Source organism: Barbatula barbatula, assembly GCF_947034865.1.
Source record: "Barbatula barbatula genome assembly, chromosome: 22".
NCBI lineage: Eukaryota > Metazoa > Chordata > Actinopteri > Cypriniformes > Nemacheilidae > Barbatula > Barbatula barbatula.
Window position 1 is genome coordinate 9170801 of NC_136785.1, and position 20769 is coordinate 9191569.

The 20769-nt window shown below is 37.0% G+C and overlaps 1 protein-coding gene across 2 annotated transcripts in view; it reads left to right on the plus strand.

The window, feature by feature from the left end:
- Positions 1 to 6294: 6294 nt before the first annotated feature.
- jam3b (junctional adhesion molecule 3b) overlaps positions 6295 to 20769 on the plus strand; it is a 30706-nt gene continuing 16231 nt past the window's right edge. Inside the window, exon 1 of one of the 2 annotated variants that reach the window (XM_079486688.1) lies at positions 6295 to 6462. In XM_079486688.1, coding sequence (XP_079342814.1) covers positions 6414 to 6462 — 49 coding nt within the window. In that variant the 5' untranslated portion in view covers positions 6295 to 6413. The remainder of the gene's footprint in view (positions 6463 to 20769) is intronic. The other variant, XM_079486687.1, reaches the window with a different exon arrangement.

Here is a 20769-nt window from a genome sequence, read left to right on the forward strand (position 1 = left end):
CCTACTTTACAAAGTTTGCCACTCGTAGAGTAAACACTGAATGATCAAGAAATAATCTCCTCATCTTTAGTGATGTCTGTGCCAAGGGACTTTTTTGACTTGGCAGGGGAAACATCCCAGAACATCCCATTGCAGAGTGGCCCACTCATCTGTCATCTCTGTTCCCCCAGACTCTGACTGATGCTTACACACTTTGATGTCAAGTGTACATTCTGATGACATTCCATCTCCTGTGTTTCATTGACAGCATAGAAAGCATTTGGCAGCTCACGAAATGACAACAACTGACAGTCTGGAGACCTTATGATGTGTACCAGTCATCGTTGGCATGAAAGCTATGCGGTAATGTTGTGTTCTGTTTATTTCATTTAATTTTGTCTTTGGAAGTAGAAATCCCACTGGAGCAGTGTGTGAAAATATTTGTAATTTTATTGTTTTTGTACTCTCAACATTATACAATCTGAAGTTAGTGTTGACATACCGAACATTGATAGTTTTGTACGTGGATGACAGAGGTGAATGTTCACGTTATTTGTAGCGAGACAAGAATATTTATCACTTTCTCAGACAAACACTGGAATGTTAATAAAGCAGGAATATTCGACTTGTTTTCGCAAATTATAGAGAGGGAGTTTCAATAAAACATAAACAGAGCTTCAAGCTTGGTTGCATGAAAGCATCACATTTAAAGGTCCAGTGTATGAAATTGTGCGGCATCTAGAGGTGAGGTTGCGAATTGCAATGATATGTTGAATTGCAACCAACGGCTCACTCCACAGCTACGGTGGCTGACACAGCACTAATATCTCATGATGTTGTTGCTTCTTTTCCAAAGAAGATAATGTATTTATGAAAGTTTGTCCGTTTAGGGCTATACTGTAGAAACAACATGGCTTATTCCATGTTAGAGGACCAGCAGTGTATGTAGATAGAAATAGCTCATTCTAAGGTAATAAAAACATAATGCTTCATTATGTAAGGTCTTTATACACCTCTTAAGACATAGTTATATATATTATATTGCATTTCTGTCAATAGAATTTACACACAGCACCTTTAAACAAATGTGATAACCTCTCACAATCTTATCAAAGTGTTGCAATAAAATAGATATTCATTTTATCATTTTATTCGTTTTACCAGGTCACAAGAGGCTGTCATTCTGTCAAACCTTGCTGACAACTTCTCTTACATTTATGAGTGTACAATGACACATTTAAAAAAAATGAAAGTGGTGAATAATGCAAAGACTCTTTCATGAAACATTGAGTGTCCTCCTGATGTCACATCTGAGCATCAGCCTGATTAACTGCTGTAAATCTTTGCCGTATGTGATCTCTTCTTGATCTTGGTTTTGAGGGCGTTCCCTTTGTAAAAGTATTTGTAGAACCACATCTGATGGAAACCAAAATATGATGTCATATGTGCTTGAATTTATTCATTGATAGAATAATGTTTGTTTTTCCTAATATCTTCCACTCTCATGCATGTTGTATTTCACAGGTATTTCTGATTTATACTGTAAAACTGACCTCTGATCATATTTTATTTCTTGTATTATTGACTATGCAACAACTGCTAATAAATTACATTTATTAAAATATGCACATTTGTAAAGGCTTCGTGTTACAACATATGGCATTCATTCGCTTGAGATGTTAAGAAGCTGACCAGCTCCAGATGTTATCCTTTCTCTCTCGAAAAACTCCCTGAGCGTGTTCGCCTGTGACCCCCAAATGTGTTCTTGATACGATGGGTTGTTTTGAAAGACACCAGCAATACAGGTGTTATGAATTCACCAGCTTATTGCTTCACTTTGCCAATGGCTTTTAAGGGGTTAGGCAGGGCTGGCAGCGTCTTAAAAGATCTTGCAACCTTGACAACCAACACTGAAATCCCTGTACTGCTGGGAGGCGCTTTTAGACAATGTACATCTCTCTGACACACACACCTCATGTTCAGTGTAACAAATTTAACTTAATCAACTTGTCAAAATCATTGCAAATTAAATAAATGTGTTAAGCAGCTTTGGTAAAAATTGCTAATGCAGAGCTTACAATTACCTCCAGTGATCAAAGGAGCCCGAGCAACGCCCCCATCGAGTGACATTCGTGCTCGACGCGGTTGCCACGCAACCCAGGTGTATAAATTTCCTCCTACAATGAAAATTACCCTGGGATCTTGCGATGAACGAAACTATAAATACTATCCAGGATTATAATCATTGGTTCAGGTGGTGTTCAGAAGCATAAGTTTTTGGCTAATCTGTGCGTGGAGAGGTTAGACCCAGGTGCAGCATCTGCTCCCATGGCACACATCCATAGCCCAATCTCTCTCTCTTTTTCCTCTTCCTCTCTGATTTTTTTTCTGTCATTCAGGCTGCAGATGTCCCCTCCACATTGACTAGCGCCAGGCTGAGTGGCATCAGTGGCTGTGGCAGACGTCTGTGTTTCAGCCAGCTCGGGCTTTACCCACTTTAGCTCTCCTGACCACATACACAACTGACACGCCGGGGGCTCATGACAGCTGTAGCTGTTGAGGGCCAGACAGAGTCCTGGCAAGCCGAGCTGAACAGGTGGATGAGGCTAGCCTAAGCATACCCATCTGTGTGGGGTTGGCCAGGGGCGCACCTTTATGCCTCACGTGCCAGGAATTTCAGGCATTGGTGTTTGAACTAATACCTGGAACGAGTTAACATGGATATGAGAAACATATTGCATGACCTCAGGCTCTGTTGTTTTAACAAAAACGTAACTCGCACCATAAGAGATGTTCAGTAAACACTGTATCATAACAAACACATGGATAAGATTTATAGAATCACAAACAACCATGCCCATGCATTTCGTGGACACAATCCATCTTTATATTACATCCTGTCAAGAAAAGTGTAAGAGGTTTAGGAATTTAATACCACCTTGAAAGCTCCACTAATGTCCTCGTACAGTATATTACTACCTAAGTAGCTCCACTGTGGTCGAGAGCTTTACATCAAATGGATTCGGCAAGTCTTAATCCCTCTTAATTTAGGTGTAAAAACTATCAGTGCTCACACTTCTGTTGACCAAGCCGCCTCAAGCGAATTAAGCAATTGAATCAATTGCCGTCTGCCAGTCTTCTCTCAGATAAGCTACAGTGTGATTTCACTATCACACCTTCAAACCTAAAGTTATCTGCCAAATGTCAGACGCCAAGTTCCTCGCAATTGTCTTTCGTTGCTGGCAGGGTCCGCCTGCATCCTGTCTCTTGGCCCAAAGGGATGTGTGGGGATACAGCTTCAGCCCCTCTCTTCCCTTGAACCAAAGCTGTGGGCTCCAGAACTGTCAGCTTCCATTACCTAATTGGAGTTGAAATGCAGCTGTCCCGTGATTTTGCCTACATGGCATGACTGACTCTAGACTAGTTATTACTCTGCTCTCACAGATGCTGCGTGTTAAGGACTTTGAAGGCGTCTGACAAGCGGAGGAGTTATTGTGGGTGACAACATACTGTAGTTGTTGTTGCATTGGACAGATATGGACACAGCATTTAATGTAAACATTAGACCCGTGTGAAGCTCTGTCTTATGCAACAGAACGTGAAGTGTTTATGTGAGAGAATAATTATTATGCACTGAGTCATGTGACTGTCATTCAAAATATGCATAGGAAAATAACGTCCACACCCCACAAGTGTCACAATCCTGCCGGACGCATGTTGCGCCATGGGTTCAAAGAAAGTGTAGTGCTTAGAATTGACTGTAAATCTGAAGAGAGTAGTCAGATTTATTGCTGGAATTTATCTGTTTACACAGTGATCTGAAACAGAAACATATGTTCTTAGTATCGGGAATAATGACTCAGATTTTACTCCGGGAGAAGTGATCACCTTTTTTTATGAATTATGGGGGCTGGTGTGCTTCTGTACATCACAAACTGAATTAGTTGATTTAGTGAAAAAGGTAAATTCTATAGACTGAAATAAAATAGCAGGGAGATACTAATATCATTAACAGACCTTCCATAAAGCAAAATGTACTTTAAAAATTGTGGCAAGTTTATGCACAAAGTTTCTTTAAAAAGGTTAATACATTTAATTAACACAAAACATATAGTAAATCCAACTAGTTATTATTTTCAATGCAGTTCTCATAACTAAGAAAATGAAGTATGCACATCTAATGCTTTAAAAATAGTAACAGGGTACTTAAGTGTACCACATGCATTCCAGTTGGTTTAGGTGTCAGAACATTACTGACCAAACAGGAAGCCCCCTCTAACATTTGTGTATTTGATTTGACATCATACAAAAATAGATTATTAAAATCATATTATTTTAACACGTGGAGATATGAACAAAATAAAGTCTTGCATTTAAGACCCCTGGCCTTCTAAGCGGGAGGACCATTTTTTGCTGAAATCATTGTATTTTGGGAGCTTGACAAGATGTCTCACCTTACATTCTGACTGATCAAATTCCGATTGATCAAATTGGCAGAATAAAAAGGATTGTTTTCTTCCTCAAATATATAATACCACAGATATTTATTGATCTTCAAAATGTTTTGTGATGAGATATATTCTTTACATGTTAAACTAAAACAATTTTAGAGTTATCTAATGTCTATGTACACATCCTGCTTACAAATACACTGTGAGGAAGTGTGGTGTTATACAAAAGGAAAATGGCTGATATTGTGACTCGAGTGGACGGCAGGATGTGTGTTAAACAGGATTCCGGGCTGCAGGTTAAAAGGTAAAGAAGAAAACGGAAAGCTAAATAAACTATCAACACAACTAACTGTTTTAAGGTATTTGCAGATTTCCTTTTTAAACATTGAGAGCATTTATTAATCAACCCAGCAGAAATGAAGGCGAGCCCAGGATTTCTCAACAATTAATCTCACATTGAGTCAACTTTAAAATCTATTTTGCTCTATTTGTTATTGTAATAAATCATATCCCTATGGCATCAGGAAAAATCACCACACCCAGTACACCTTACACAACACCACTGGCTCTTCTCTCTCAATAGACACATTTTACAATTATTTTTGTATATTTGTTTGTGGCATGCAAAGAAATCACATGTCACATTTAAACTTTTCAATATAATAATGTATTTGCTATGGGTATTTTTTTATTATTCAGATGATACTGTACAGTATATATACATACGCGGAGCATGTTTCATTGTTGAGTTGTCTGTTAAATGTCTATTTACTCAGATTCGTATTTAATAAATGTTAATTGTTATATTTTTGACTAATGTCAATATTTTTAGTGACATTGGACATGGCTGGCCTTGACTGGTGTACGCTCCATTCTAGACTCCGTTCTACATTCTAGATCTAAATATATTGACTTGATATCCATCACCTCTCGTTGTGTGGCTCCTCCCATGACATACTGAACAACATTCAATCAGAGCACTGATTACAGATGGATTAAGTTCTGTGTTCAAGTACTGGTATTGGCCGGCAACACAAAGTGACCATTGCTCTAAATGCCCTTGCTGTCAATAATTTCTGAAATAGGAAAAACATGACGTGCCTTGAGCCTTCTGGATTTACTCTTATCTCTTGTTGTCAGACACTGGAATTGTCTTTGTACTGAAATAGTCTCACGACGCACAATCTCTCTGACCTTGCTTTTAGACAAACTCATATAAACAGGTTGCGGTGGCATTACCTCAAATGGTGGGGTCATTACTGCATGGTGAAATCCTAAAATCCTTATTGAACTTTTATATCTTGTCAAAATGCAAGACCACTTCAATTTCCCTCGAACAAAGCATGGCTAAATAATACTTTGCAGAATTGCAGATTGCAAATTCTCAACCAGCTGGTTAGCTCTGTTATTGATTATTTAAACAGAAATTCTGTGGGCCTGTGTTGTTATTTGACTGCTTATTAAGTTGATGCAATTTTATATTTGTAATCTAGTGGGTCACATTTAAAATTATTGAAAGCAGCACTGATTTGCTAAAATAACGTAGGATCACTTTTAAAGCTTATGCTCCCGTTCATAAAAAAGTGAACAATATTACAGTAACCACAGTTTACAACTACAATCACTGCAGTAAATAGAGTTTTATTATGATTTTTGGAGTATACTTGCTATAAAAATAACTTCCCCAAAAAACACGATTATTTTAATACTATTATTATAATTAAAACATTTTAATAAGTGATTTATTTACTAATGCACCTTTAAATAAATGAATATATTTTAAGTAATCGGAGAAAAGTTGAACAATCACTAAAAAACTAAAAATAAGATTTAAGAATATATACCTAAAGACGGGGCTCTTTGTAGCCATGGAAACTTCACGCACGAGCTCGACGTGCCTCATTCACTCTCACACTCCATCCTCTGCTAAAGCTCTTTACTTTGCGCATGTACAGCTAAACTGAACATTTCATCGGCTCCAAGATGGCGTTAACACCCCTGGCTTGCGTTCTCCTCCTCCTGTCCATGCAATGTAAGTCAATATTCTCATACTTTTATACTGTCTTTGTAAAAGAGGCCAGCGTGATAAATCGCGGTAAATCGTTTATAAAAGTTTTTCAATCGTCTTTTCGCTAGCGAACACACCGAGCGTCCTGTTTCAGAGCGGTCGTCTCTTTAAGCTCACTAACGTGAAACAATTGGGCTAACGTTAACCCGTTAGCTGTTTTCGGATTGTTAAAGGTGTTCGGCGAAGCCAAAACTGATATAAAAGTAACATGTTGGTCGGTTGTGTTGTGTTTTGTGGCTTTTAGTTGCTGCATCACGGTCTGGAGTCTCGCATCCAGCTCTACTTGAACTAACTTAACACGAATAAATCCGCACGACTGCTTTATGCTTTCATTCTACAGGTTTGTGTGCTTGTGTTGTTGTTTTTGAGGAATATTTGATTCGCGTTTGATAAAGCGGCTGTATTTCCATAAAGCCCACATGGCATCGTGAGTTGTTTTTAATCACAACTAATCTGCTTCAGTCCTTTGTCTCCGCTTAAAAAGTTTTTGAAATGGTATTAAACAAATGACGAGTTTGAGTATGAAGTGGTTGTGGTGAATTATGCATTCCGCTTGTTTAAAACGAGTTGTTTCGTCGGATTTTACGTTGAGAGACTAGTCGAGTTGTTTATTGCGAGATAACGGTTTTCTCTATAAAGTGTTCACGGGAGCGCGCGACAGGGGCGCCAACAGGCTTTGATTTATAAAACATTCATATTTAAATTTAACAACACGTTGTGTAAATACTACAGCTGTTCTATATAATGGGAAACAATTGAGTTTTTACATGAGCATATTTTTGTCTTTGATTATTTGAACAGTCGGTAGTAATTGAATCAAAGGATCCAGTCTAGACCAATAGCTGAATTACATTAAGACTGAATCGAAAGTTGAACTGAATGTGACTGTGAAGTCTCCCTTCATACCTTTCACAGAAAATAACCAGTAATCTAGACTTTGACGACTGTCTAATAATGATGCATATCATACATTTATAATAATTATATATAAATTATACCAATAAGGCTCCAGTAAAATAAAAGCAGCGTTATAAACTTTTGAAATAGTTCAAATGAAATCTTTTGTTTGATAAAGTGTGAGCTTTTGTAAAGGTTAGCTTGTAGTTGCAGTGGTCTGAAGTCACGTCGGCTAGACGTCTGTAAATCTGCTTATCACAACTTTTCAAGCGTGCAGATGATCTTAATGACACTGATAGAGAAGACATTATATCTGCTGATAAATGTGTTTAAATATCCTAACATTACAGTTTCTCATCCCTTGGTTTTCTTTTGAAGGATTACTTTTCGTCTCCCCGTTTTCTAAATACCTTTTTGAAGTTTTATATAAAAAATTGTTTTGTTTGTTTATGCTTAAACAATTTTAATATTAAATTAATTTTAATATAAAAAAAACCGTTTGATTTAGCAAATCATATCTAGTTTCTCATAAATAAAAAAAGATGTTCCACATTTTATATACTAATACACTATTGACTGCATGTTAGTCAGCTAAACAAGTCAGTTTAAGAAATACATACATATTCATTATGTTAGTTCAGGATTTCAGTTGAAGAAAATGTATGTTTATTTATTTAATTTATTTATTTGTCAGGGACATCGTACAAAATACATTAATCTTACGAAAAGATGTTTTGTACCAGAGTTAGCAAAAGCTATTTTCTTAATATGATCTCATTTGGGATTAAAGTTTGTCATTTAAGCGCATTAGAGAGTCAGATGTACAGTATGTTTTACGTCACGTAATCAATGGAGCAGTTAAAGGCATGTGCCAAAAGCCGTTACTCAAGTTGGTTATACCTTATATGTTTAAAAGCTATGTCTAGTCTCTGGGGAGTGTAATTGTGGAAAGGTTCTGGTGTCTTTTGCCAGCACTTTTGGTGCCAAGATACAGTATGCTTTACTGGATAGGATGGAACATATTTAGAATAGTACAAATGTTGAGAGCACACCCCTTATATTAGATTAAATAAAGTGGTAGCATTCCATTTTTGCCTATTGTAATAGAACCAAAGGCTTAAGACTTTGATATAATGCATTTTTATATTCTCCTTTTGTTGCCTATGAAAATATACAAAAAAGTGCGTGATAATGAAGGTTAATATTTGGATGTGATCCACTATCACTATTTCTACTATTTCTACTAACATTTACGTTTTAGTCCCTATAAGCAGGGCATGGCCGGGATACAACAATCTTTAAAAATGTGGTGGATCTATATAGGCTTTTTAAGGTCAGCTTCTTAGATTTTTACATTTGGTCCCCTGAATCTTTGGGTTACATCCTTGCCTAGAAGCCAGTATTTGTTCTCTCCAACCCTTTGCTGGAAATGGTCTTCTGTTGGTTCTAGAAACGCGTGCTGGACCTTCTGGGCAAATCAGTTACTGGTTGACATTTTTGATGTGTGCATAAGTGACAGAGAGAAATATATATGGAAAGATAGATGTTCCCTGTACTCTTCTCTAGGGCTGTTGTGTTACCCTACACACAATGTTGCATGCTTATTTTTGCTTTGCCGGAAGGTATCAGTATCTTGTTTTCTAAGAGTAAAGGCAGTTACGGTACAGTGATGGGAAAAATTCCAGACAGGGGGTCCCAGCATAATCCAGGTATCACAACACACAGGCTCTGCGACAAAACATGCTGAGTCTTTTAGCAACAGGAGAGTTGCACATGTTCGGGCCGCCCATCCAGAGCAGCCCGCAGTAACATTTAGAAACAGCTGAGGGGCTGTGGGTGCAAGTGAATGGGGACCACCCTAACACTGGCTAAAATATGTCCCATTTAGCCCGTCGCAGATATGCAGCATTAAGCACAAATGTGAACTACGCAAAGACAGAAGCTTTAAAGCTTCATTCACTTTGTTTCGTTTTATTTTGTGTATTATTGGAAACCGTGTTGAAGGTTATACAGAGGTATCAGCTTTTTAAAAAATCAGTTCATATTCATTTTTTAATATCTGATAAAATGGAAATCCCCCTGAATTCTCCAAAAGATGATATGTGTTTTTTTACGTTTAACTTGCTTTCATTCATTTTTATCTTTTGCTTAGCAGTGACAGATGCGGAGGGGAAAGCTTAGACCTAACACATTCATAGTTCAAGAATGGCAAGCATGTGCATTCCTTAAATGTCAATAAGATCGAGCATTGATCAAAATAGTGCCTGACTGCTGGTCTGGATATATTGGTGCCCGTGCAATAGTGCAGGATTATGACGTCACTATCTAAACGAATGTGCCTGTTTGCTTATGTAAGATATGGTTATTCTTTGTTTTTTCCGGGTCTGGGTGGTAATTGTTTAATACCCTATCATCCGCATGTTTATGTAAATTTCCTGGTAGTGATTTTAATCTGGTAAAATGGTCCCAAAGGGAAGAACGTGCTGGTCCAAATTTGCTGGTTACATAGAACAGTAGGTCAATAGAGCGAATGGCATGAGTGAAAGAGTTGGACACTGTCAGGCTTCATGCAATAATTACTTATTAGCCAGTTTTAGAGATGGAAATATTGTCTGTTTTTTCCTTCAGTGTTTTAGTTTCATGTACCAAATTCATGTAATTGCCTGAGATAGGGCTGCACGATAAGGGCCAAAATGACAATCACGATTATTTTGATCAATATTGAGATCACGATTAATTAGCACGATTATTTGTTGATTTTAACCAAAACAATTTTTTATTGTCACACAAGCTAATTACATTTACTGCCTTCACATCCATATTGTGCAACATTCCTGCTAATGTACAGATATGTGCATCAAAATAAAATAGGTCCTCTTATTCACCAAAATTCAGTGAATCTCCTTAAAGAATAAATTAAAATAAATTAAAACAATAAAGAAAATGTAGCAAAACTTCAACAGGGCACTATTTTACATTTTACAATGTGTAAATATATTTTAGGAAGCAAAATATAAACTTAAGTTGTACCTGCATAATGGATGTGAATAAAACTAAAAATAAAATATACAATCAATAAGAAACAAATATTCCATAACAGAATGTAACCAAATAAGAACATTTCAAGGCAGAAGAACAATGCCGAAAAGTTGCAAAGTACTTTATATTGGCAAGATCACGCTCTATTTCCCCTCTGCGTTTTCTGTACATCGCAGGTAGTGCCACCTTTGAAAAATAATTACGCGAGGGGATCACGTATCGTTTATCCAGAGTGTTGACCAAGAATTTGAAGCCTTCGTTTGTCACCGTGTTTATTGAGCACATGTCTTTAGCCAAATGAAATGCGACTGCATTCGTTATTTCACTGTGTCTTTGGGAGGTGGATGGGTATGGTGATGCGCTAAAGAGGCTCGCTTCGATGGATGTCTGAGTTGATGTTGTGGGATGATTAGTCTTTGCAACGCATTTCTTCGCCCTCATACATTCATCGTATTGAACTTTATGGTGTTTTTTTAAGTGGTTAAAGAGGTTCGTTGTGTTGCTTTGTGGTGCCAAAACAACTTTATGGCACTCTTTGCATATGACCTGTTCTTGTTTTGTGTCACTTGCCTGAAACCCAAAATGTTTTATTTTCCTCACGCTACTCTGTCTTCTGTCTGTGACTGTCTACATCTGGAAACTGACTGAGCTGCTGCGCGCTGCAGGGAACAACTCTTATTGGTGCATGGACGCACGTGATCAGACAGCGGCTTTACAGCGCGCTAGACTGGCTTTAAAAAAAAAAAAAAACTTTAATACAAAGCGTAAATGAATGACGCATTTTAAATATCGCTCGATCACGCGAATTTGATCGTGGGAAGCCAAAATCGTGATCGTGATTAAAATTCGATTAATTGTGCAGCCCTAGCCTGAGATTAATTTAGTCACAAAGGCAATTATTATTGCCTAAAATAGAACGATGCAACATCATCTGACAGCCGCTGAAAGTAAACTTCTGTACTCTCTATGGAAACAAGCCATGCCAGTGTACCCTGATTATAAGCTCAAAGATAGATTTGACATTTCGGTGATCATTTTAATAGAACAGACATGATATAAATTTTTGGGGATGCACCATAAATTATTGACCATATCGATATCTGCCAATAAATGGTCAGTTTTAATATCATTAATATAATATCATTTAGGCCGATATATTATTGCAGATAACTTGTTGATTCATCACTTCAGCTGCACGCTGCTCACAGTTAAAATCCAGTAAAGTTCTGTCTTTTTGTCGTGGTCATTCACTTACTGCTGTTAGCAAAACATTGTTGATGTTTGTGATATTTATGAATGTGTAAATTATAAGAACAAAAGCATATAGTTTGAAGCCGATTGCTGTCTGAATGCTTTCTGTCTTGAGACCTGTTAGACTTATTGTTAGACTCACCTATTGTACTATTGCTCTTGTATGACATATCGCTTATTGCTCCCTGAATTCTTTGTAAGTCGCTTTGGATAAAAGCGGCTGCTAAATGACTAAATGTAAATGTAGACTTGTTGCCATTGAGAATACCTTTCTGGGTTACTCTGGAAGGACATATTTTAGTTGTTTATTAAATATACACTTTACCAGAAAAGTTCTGGTCTTTAATCTTATATTTATATTTAGGTCCTGTATATCGGCTAATATAACGGTTATCGACTTCCAATGTTTAAGAATTATTGGTTATCGCATTTGGCCAAAATTTACATATCAGTGCATCCCTAATTTAAAGCATTGTATTCTACTACAGATAAATGTGTAAGAGAAGCGAGCAGAGGAAACTGATGGGTAATATCAGGTAATTTCTTCAAGAGCTGAAAGCTCTTCTGTTTTACACCTTGTTTTAATGTCCCATATCACAAGTACAAATGTTGACAGTCAGAACAGTCTAGCTCACATGATTCACATGATGATTTGAAACTCTCACAGCACATATCCAGTTCTGTAATGTTAACAACAGGATCATTTGGACCGGTGTCACGATAGCAGTCATTTCAGAGTTTTAAAATAGAAATTACAAAGCGTTACTTTCAATGATACTATAATGTTTATGAAATTATGGCTTTATGAAGTCTTACCAATGTATATGGCATAGGATTTCAATTGTGTTGTTATCTTTTACATGAGCTTTCACAAGCGATACATGCCTGATATGAGTGTTACAGTAAATTCTTTAAATATTGTTAAGTATGAATAACACATACTGCGGATGTACAGCCTCTTTGGGATTATGTAATGAATGATGCATTTACATGCATTACACCTTTTAAAAACAGGCAAATACAGAAGACAATATAAACCTTATGAATGGTGACTGGCATGGCAAAGTTAACAAGGAATAACGATGTTTACCATAAAGAGACGTCCATCCATAGTCATTGCTGCCGTGGTTCTTGATATACTACAGACTCGGGATCCAATTCTGGATCATATATGTAAGGCTTGATCAAACTGTGAGTCATAGTTTACGTTATGACAACAACAAAACTTTTTGGCTCATTGGAACAACCTCCGGGAGGTCGGCTTTCTTCGGAAATAACCGTACAGCTGTATCTGTCTTCTGTAAATGTGAGAACTAAACACAGAGATATGAAGAACGCATTACTACTCTACAGGTAGTCAAGATTAACATAAGATTGGCAGAACCGCTTATTTTTCAATAAATGAAAAAATCAACAACTGTCCCAACACTTCTTATATATTGAAAATGATTAAAAGAGAAACAAAGCATTTATTGAATGCATGGAGCAAATTTTAATCCTTGTTTAATCAATGAAATTAGGCTATGTATTTATGACCCGTATTAAATATAATTATTAGTTCCTGTGGATTTAAGTTCTTGTAACTTAGATATTAGACTTAGACAGCGTTTGTCTTTTATGCCTAAACCTCTTAAAGGTCCAGTCAGTAATGTTTTGTGGCGAGGTTGTGAATTGCCATCAAGCGCTCACTCCACCTCTCAACTCCCTTTGGAAACACTACGACGGCTGACAGAACATGGCGAATTACATGCAAGGGGACCCCGAGGTGTCTGTAGATAGAAATCGCTCATTCTAAGGTAATAAAAACATAACGCTTTATTGTGTGAGTTCTTTATACACCTCTGAAGACATAGCTATGTATATTATATTGCATTTCTATCAATAAATCATCCCAAAAATTACACACTGTGCCTTTTACTCTTGCCCGTCTGCTCAGTGAGACAATGAGCTTGACGTGTCAACTCGCGCTGAGTAAGGATCTGTGAATGGACTGACATTCAGCGGTAAATTAGAGTCAACACACATTAAACGAGTACCACCGCAGCGACGGCGTAAGGATCATTCTGGTTGAGTACTTATTGTATAAAGAGCAGACTGCAGAGGGGTGATAAAACGACACCCCCAAATAATTTTAGTGACCGCAAACCTTCAGCATAAATTGGGGCTAAAAAGTGCCGAGTTATGTTTTTTATTTAGTTTTTTTATGATGCATTAATGATACTTTTCTGATTTACTGATTTCTGTCTGGATAAGAAGTTAAAATCCACAATATGAAGCTTCATGATTTATTATATTACTAAAGGTGCAATTGAATTATGCCTTGTCATGTTTACGACTCAAGTCTTGTAGCAGGACAGTCAATCAAATGAAAATATCTACCCGCCGGACACAAACCAATTTTTATTGGGTTCACATAGCTGGTGATCATAAAAGAGAAAAAGTATTACTTCTAAAAGTATTACTTTTGACACTTTTCATATAGTTGGGGCGTATTTTAAAGAGTAATGGTGTAAAATGCCATGGTTAAAATAGTCTGAACAACCTGAACGATTTCATATTGTGTGTTATCTTTCGCCAAGTCATGAATGATTATTAGTTGATAGATTAAGTTAACATTAACAGAGCAACTCGAGAATCTTATTTGGCTGTTTAGTGCAATGTAACTCCTCTCGGGGTTAAAATCCACACTAGCACCAGATTTGTTGTGTGCATTTAGCCGACTGGTCAGATTGCACTGACAGATTGTACCCAGACCATCTGGCAGACCAGCGTTAGGGCCTCATGAAGCTTCTCACACGTATTTGCGAAGTGAAAAGGATAGAGCTTTAACCTTAAACTAAATCTCAGTATGACTCTCTGTTGAGAAATCTATTGATGTTTCTATTCAACATTCAAACTTCCATAGTTTACCAGCTTTCATCTCAGGGAAATCTGAGAGAAAGAGCAAGTTGCCTGGAACACTCAGAGCTTAAATATGTGTAAATATGGGTTGATTTATCCAATGGTGGGGTTAAATAAGGCGGTTCTGCCAATCTTATGTTAATCTTTAGTACCTGTTGAGTAGTATCCCGTTCTTCAGTTCTGTGAAAAGTGTTTTTTTTACATTTTACATTAATAGAAGACAGATACAGCTGTACGATTATTTCTGAAGAAAGCCGACCTCCCGGGGGCATTCAAATGGGCACAGCTAGAGACGAGTACGCGCAGCCTCTGCATGAGGCTTACAGTTTGATCGAGCCTTGCATACGTTTTTAAAATGTGTAAATGCCTTTGGTGCAATACCAACAGATGCTGCCAATATTTCCCAAAGTTTTATTTACCGGCTGTGGTTCAGACTCCAAAACGGTCACCTTTATAGTTGGCACCGCTCCGTCATTCAATTACAATCGACTTGAAAATTCAGAATAAAACTGGTACTTGTTTGAGTAACAATCGTTTTCGAAATGACGTTCACAAAACAAAAACATTCCACTGCTGTCGTGTCAGTGGGTCCTTTGGAAACCTGAACAAGACTTTTTCCCCTCACATCCAAAAACACACCTCTTAGGTGCCATTATTAGCTCTATTAGCTAAAACATCTTCAATACACTATTACGCGCGGTGCCCACCACAGCTTTCCAGGAAGGAAACTGATGGGCGTGCTCTTCCGCACCGTTCTCTGGTTCATTCATGGGTGTGCTCTTCCAGGAGAATGGCAAATAAAAGCATAGGATCCTTGTTTCGAAACAGGGATCCAGACTGATAAAAAACTTTCCAAAACCGGTTGTAGTGCTGGCAGACAGTATCGAGCACAGAAATACTACGTCATGCGTCCAACTTGACCATGTTAAGCTTGAGGACCGAGCACGTTAAACAAGCAAAGAAGGCACAATGTATGTAATAGCATGTTAGGCCTCCTTTAAACTTAAGTGAACTTTTGTAATAGTATGCGTTGAGTACAGCTGCCGGTTTAAATCCATGCCCTAAAAAAGTGCTTTGGATATTTGTCATACTGCCAGACATTGGCAGAGATCTTTCTATCCAGTGGCCCTGAGATGTTATATTAATGTAATGTATAAAATAAGTCATAAATAAAAAAGAATTACAAATTTTTGTCATAATCCATCATGGTCTCTTTTACAAGCTTTAACTTCTATTTAATAGAAAACCGCATTCATGTTTCTGCAGTCACAATCTTAGCAATAAAGCTAATCTTCCTTTTCCTGATGATTGTATAGATTGTTGAGGATGTCTCAAGGCGGCAACGTTATCTCTGAGATTTGCATCCCAGCAGGCAACACAGGCGCCGTGTTTACATCACAGCAGCGTATCGTCGTTAACAGAGATGACCTTAAAAGGAGTCACTAAGATATGGTGCATGAGATGTTTCCTGCAGGAAACTAATCAGACAGTATCCCTTAAGAAAATTAAAGACTCAAGATATCCTCATAATGTGCAGAGATACAAAAACTATGCCAGACCATTGGATATAATTAAAACATCTTATTGTTAATAAGCGATGTGGAAAAGATCCTACTGTTATTGGCATGGTACACCAGAGCAACGCAGAATTGTGAAGCAGAGTGTAACGTAAAAAACATGTAAATTACTAAGAATAGGAGGTTTTCCACATTTATTTGCAAGATTTATAAACACATAAATTAAATAAATACAAGCAAATCCAGAAGATATTCTGGATTTATATTCCAGAATAGCATTAATTGAATTTCTCATGCATCCTTTGGATTAAAATCATATTTAAATATTCATCTGATGTAAAATATACAATGATAAGGCATGTGGATTAACTAGCCCTATTGCAATACATTAGCATCTGTTGTGTTTGACCTCTTCATTATTAAATCTCTGGCAGTGCGCTTTCCCTGAGGGATGTTCTCATAAACTGTGGAAATGAATAGCTGCAGCCATATTTTAATTCTGCCCTATCATAATTTGTGTCTTCTTAAATTATTGAATTGCATTTCCATTTGCATAAATTGTGCAAGATGAGAGAGATCCAAATCCCCATAATATAATCCTCATAGAGAAGTTTCTAAATTCGTTTCAAGTTGTGCTAAATGAGCAGGATATTTTAAGAAGAGGTAAATTTGTTGTCTATAAAACTAGCGATGCATGATAAATTATCGGCAATATTGCCGATAAAGCAAGAATAATTTCCTTTGGTTAAACTTCTTCAGCTGCACACTGCTCACAGTTAAAATACAGTTCAGTTCTGTATTTCTGTCGCAATCATTCACTTACTGCTTTTAGCAAAACGTTGTTGATGTATGTACAGTATAGTATGTAGATAACGTATTTATAAATGTCTAAATTATAGGAACAAAAGCATATCGTTTGAATCAAACTGTTGTCTGAATGCTGTCTGTTTTCAGACCCGTCACATGTTAGACATGTGACTATAAAGACATTTTTCCTGGTTGCTCTGGAAGAACATCTATAACTTCTTTAACTAGTGTAGAGTGGCCTATAGTACATGATTTTGAGGGGAAAAAGAGAGAACTAATGGTTACCTTGTTTTCTGCAGTTGTCCACTTATTGTCTTAGGGGATTTTATATGAATATTAAGCTACTGGTTATCAGCAATATATCGGTTATCGGCTTCCAATGATAAAGAATTATCGGTTACCGTTATCGGCCAAAAATGTATATATCGGTGCATCCCTATATAAAACATTCTGACAAATACTTAAAAAGCAGCAGTGATTCTATTGCTTATCAGGATTTTTGAAGTTTTGCATTGTTGGAGACCTGAGAGTGAGGACGTGTTGCGTGATACCTCAGAAATGACTGCTTGCTCGTGTTGTTTTTTGGACTCAAGAACAAAGAGAACACTGATGTGTAGGTTCTTGAAATATTAAAAACATGAAACAGTAGGGGAAGAATACAAACAACAAATAATTTATATCATAAATAAAGTGCACTGGCACACAAGCAAATACTGCCTTTCAGCTAGGTCTCTTAAAAGTTGTCTTTTATTGTGCTCCGCAAAAACAAAATTTGCCCAGAGATGAAGACTCCATTTGGCAGAGTCGGAGGAGGTCTCCAAATGTTGGGCATTTAGAAGGACAAATTTTACAGAAAATGTTGTGTGTATAAATGTGTTTTTAATTTCTATTGAAAATTCTATTTTAGTCACAGGATATTGAACATACTTGATATTGTACTAATATATACGAAGCCTTGCAGTGTTTGATGCTTCACTTCACAACCCAGATCTGAATTCAAGAAGTATTCCTTGAAGTTTGTATTCTGAATGACTTCACAGTATAGGTCATGCATGATCCTCAAGTATTGTTTAGTGTGTGTTGTTCAGCTTTTCAGCATGTTGTAAAATTTTACTTAAAGGCCAGTCATTCATGCATGCAGAAGTGTGCAGGCATTCTGTTTCATATTTTTCTCAGCACAAATAATATGTGTCGCCTCTCTTACGTCTTGGTGACGGATATTTGCTCCAGTTGAAAGCCATCTGTGCAATGGAAATGACACATCTATGGCAGGTTTATTCATCCCATGTCTCAAGCACAAATTGTCAGGATCTTTTTATGAAGGGGCAGTGCTGAGGTTCATTTTTCTAATGGAGGATGTTTGGGTTTATTACATCTACTGCGACCCAAATTGGAGATTTTAATATGGCAATAGAGTTGACAGATATTTTCAGCAGTTGAGGAAATACTATTCCCCTCGTAAAACTACCCTCATTAGACAGTTTACATTGTAGTCTCTCTGGGCAGCTTAGGGCAGATAAGCGCCATGCATTAAGTCAGTACACTAAGAATCTGCAGAAGGAAACATTTGGATCACCCTAATGCACGTATGCAGTGCTTATGAATCCTTGAAATCCAAACTGTAATGACGGAGTAAAGGTATTTTTGCTTTTCTGTTAAGACTTGAATTTCTCTTTGGCAAGGAGAATTTCTCTTTTCTGGCTCCGACCTGAATTGAAAATAATCAAAGTTTACATGCAAACATCAGATGTGCCTATAATATGGCCTTGAAGACGCACCAAAGCTGTGTTGAAATGTCACTGTTAATAAATCGCGAATGATGCTAGAGATATTTTCAAGCTTTAATGTTGCCTCAGTGGCAAAACAAGAGAATCTCTGCTTTGAAATCCACTGCCTTTGTTTTTTCAAGTGTTAGCACTTAAAGAGGCAAGTATGCAAAACAATAAAACTGTTGAATTTAAGAAGCACACGCCCACACTTTGCCCTCGCGTGATGCGCTTTCCCAAAGTTGCAGTAAGATGTCAGTCCTCTATGTCCTCCCACGCTCCCGGAATGTCCACATTTGTTTTAGATGTCCAGGCAGCGGATGGGCATCAAATTCTCCACATTTTCGCCCAGTGAGCAGGAGTAAAGCGCTTCCCAAACAAGAGGGAATCCTCCTGACGAGGAGCTTTCTGTGGGGAGGTCACTGCTTGCCTGCTGCTCAGATGGTGAGTTTCCCGTGCTGTGAATCCCCCACGCTCACTCCACCTGTTTCACAGAACATTCCCTCCCTGGCCACTTAGACTGCGAATGCAAACTATTTGAATCTTAAGCATGTCTTTGTGAACATTTGTTGGTTCAGCCTAATTCACTCTCTTAAATTCTTTTGGCTTTTTTTTAGATAGTGTTTTTTTTATTTAGAGATTTATGCACAGATGTCAGTGTCTGATAGTAAAATAAAAGTAAAGAGAAGATGAAAGTAATAATGTTTATACTAGTAGTGTTCTGGTAGTTGGTAGAAGGTGTTTTGCAAAAGCAAGGTCATGGGAATCACTCTGGGACTCATGCTGATAAAAATACACAGAATTGAATGTAATGTAAAGTCTTACAGTGAAACTCTTAATAGGACCTCGTAATTAAAGAAACATTTTATTATTACAGTAATTGCTGTCGTTATTAACAGTAAAAGTGTGTTGAAAGTAAAATTCTATTTACGTCTACTCCCATTGCGTTCTATTTACGACATGCTTTTATAGCAGCAGTTGCGCATAACCCAATTACAGATATGTCTGTTGTGTGCATACATGCACTAGTGAATCAGCTGTGTTTAAGTAACAACCAGTCCTGATGGTGTAGACAGCTTTGTTGATTTTATCGAGAGTGCTGAACTAGTTTAAACTTGTGTTGCAGTGACTGTTTTAGTGATTATTATGGGATGGAAGCAAGTCGATTCTGATGTTCCGATTCGATTCCGATTCACAAACTCTCGATGCGATTCTCGATTCGAGTCAATGATTATAGATTTAATACAAATCCTATATATATATTTAGATATAAGCTTTATTTTGGGGTAAACTTTGGTATATTGAAAAAGAAGAGTCAAATACCTTGATCAAACAGGGTCAGGTTATTTTACATTTAAGATATAACAAACAAAATTAGCTGTAAAGAGACGCAGCAATCATATGAACCGCTGCATTTTATGTGAAAGTGATTCGAGGCTATTAAGCGATGTTAATTAAGGCAATGAATGAACGATAAACTCCCTGTTATAACATCGTTGGATATTTAATGGATCGTAGTAGCAATAACATTCACGCTATTTAATGTTCAGTGGTTGCCGAAATATGAAAGAAAAAATCAATATTGAATGGAAAAGTTCAAAAAGTCATTAATAATTTATAATATCAGTGGAAATAGTTCAAAAGTTTTTGTCATACTGCTGCTTTTCTGTTTTCTGTTTACATTCCTTCATATAGCTGTATTGCCGTAAACAAAGTATTTTCAAGTAGCAATTATAATTTATACAGTAACTTCACACAGATATATTTTGGAGATGCACCGATATAGGCCAATAATTGGTATCGGCCTTTAAAAGCACCTTTTACACTATCGGCCAATAGTTTAAAATAGCTGATAATCAGGGCTAATATATTATCCTGTCAATCAAAAGAGAATGGGAAAATGCAATGAATTTGTGCTCTGTGTATAGAAAATGTAAGGAAACATCACCAGTTTGATGTTCAATATTAATAATCTTTATATGAATGAATAACATTCAGTAAGTTAAGAAATATTAATTTATTCTTTATTCAGAATCGGTATCAGCATTAGCAGATGTAACTCTGAATATTCAACTATCGGTGTCAAAATTAAG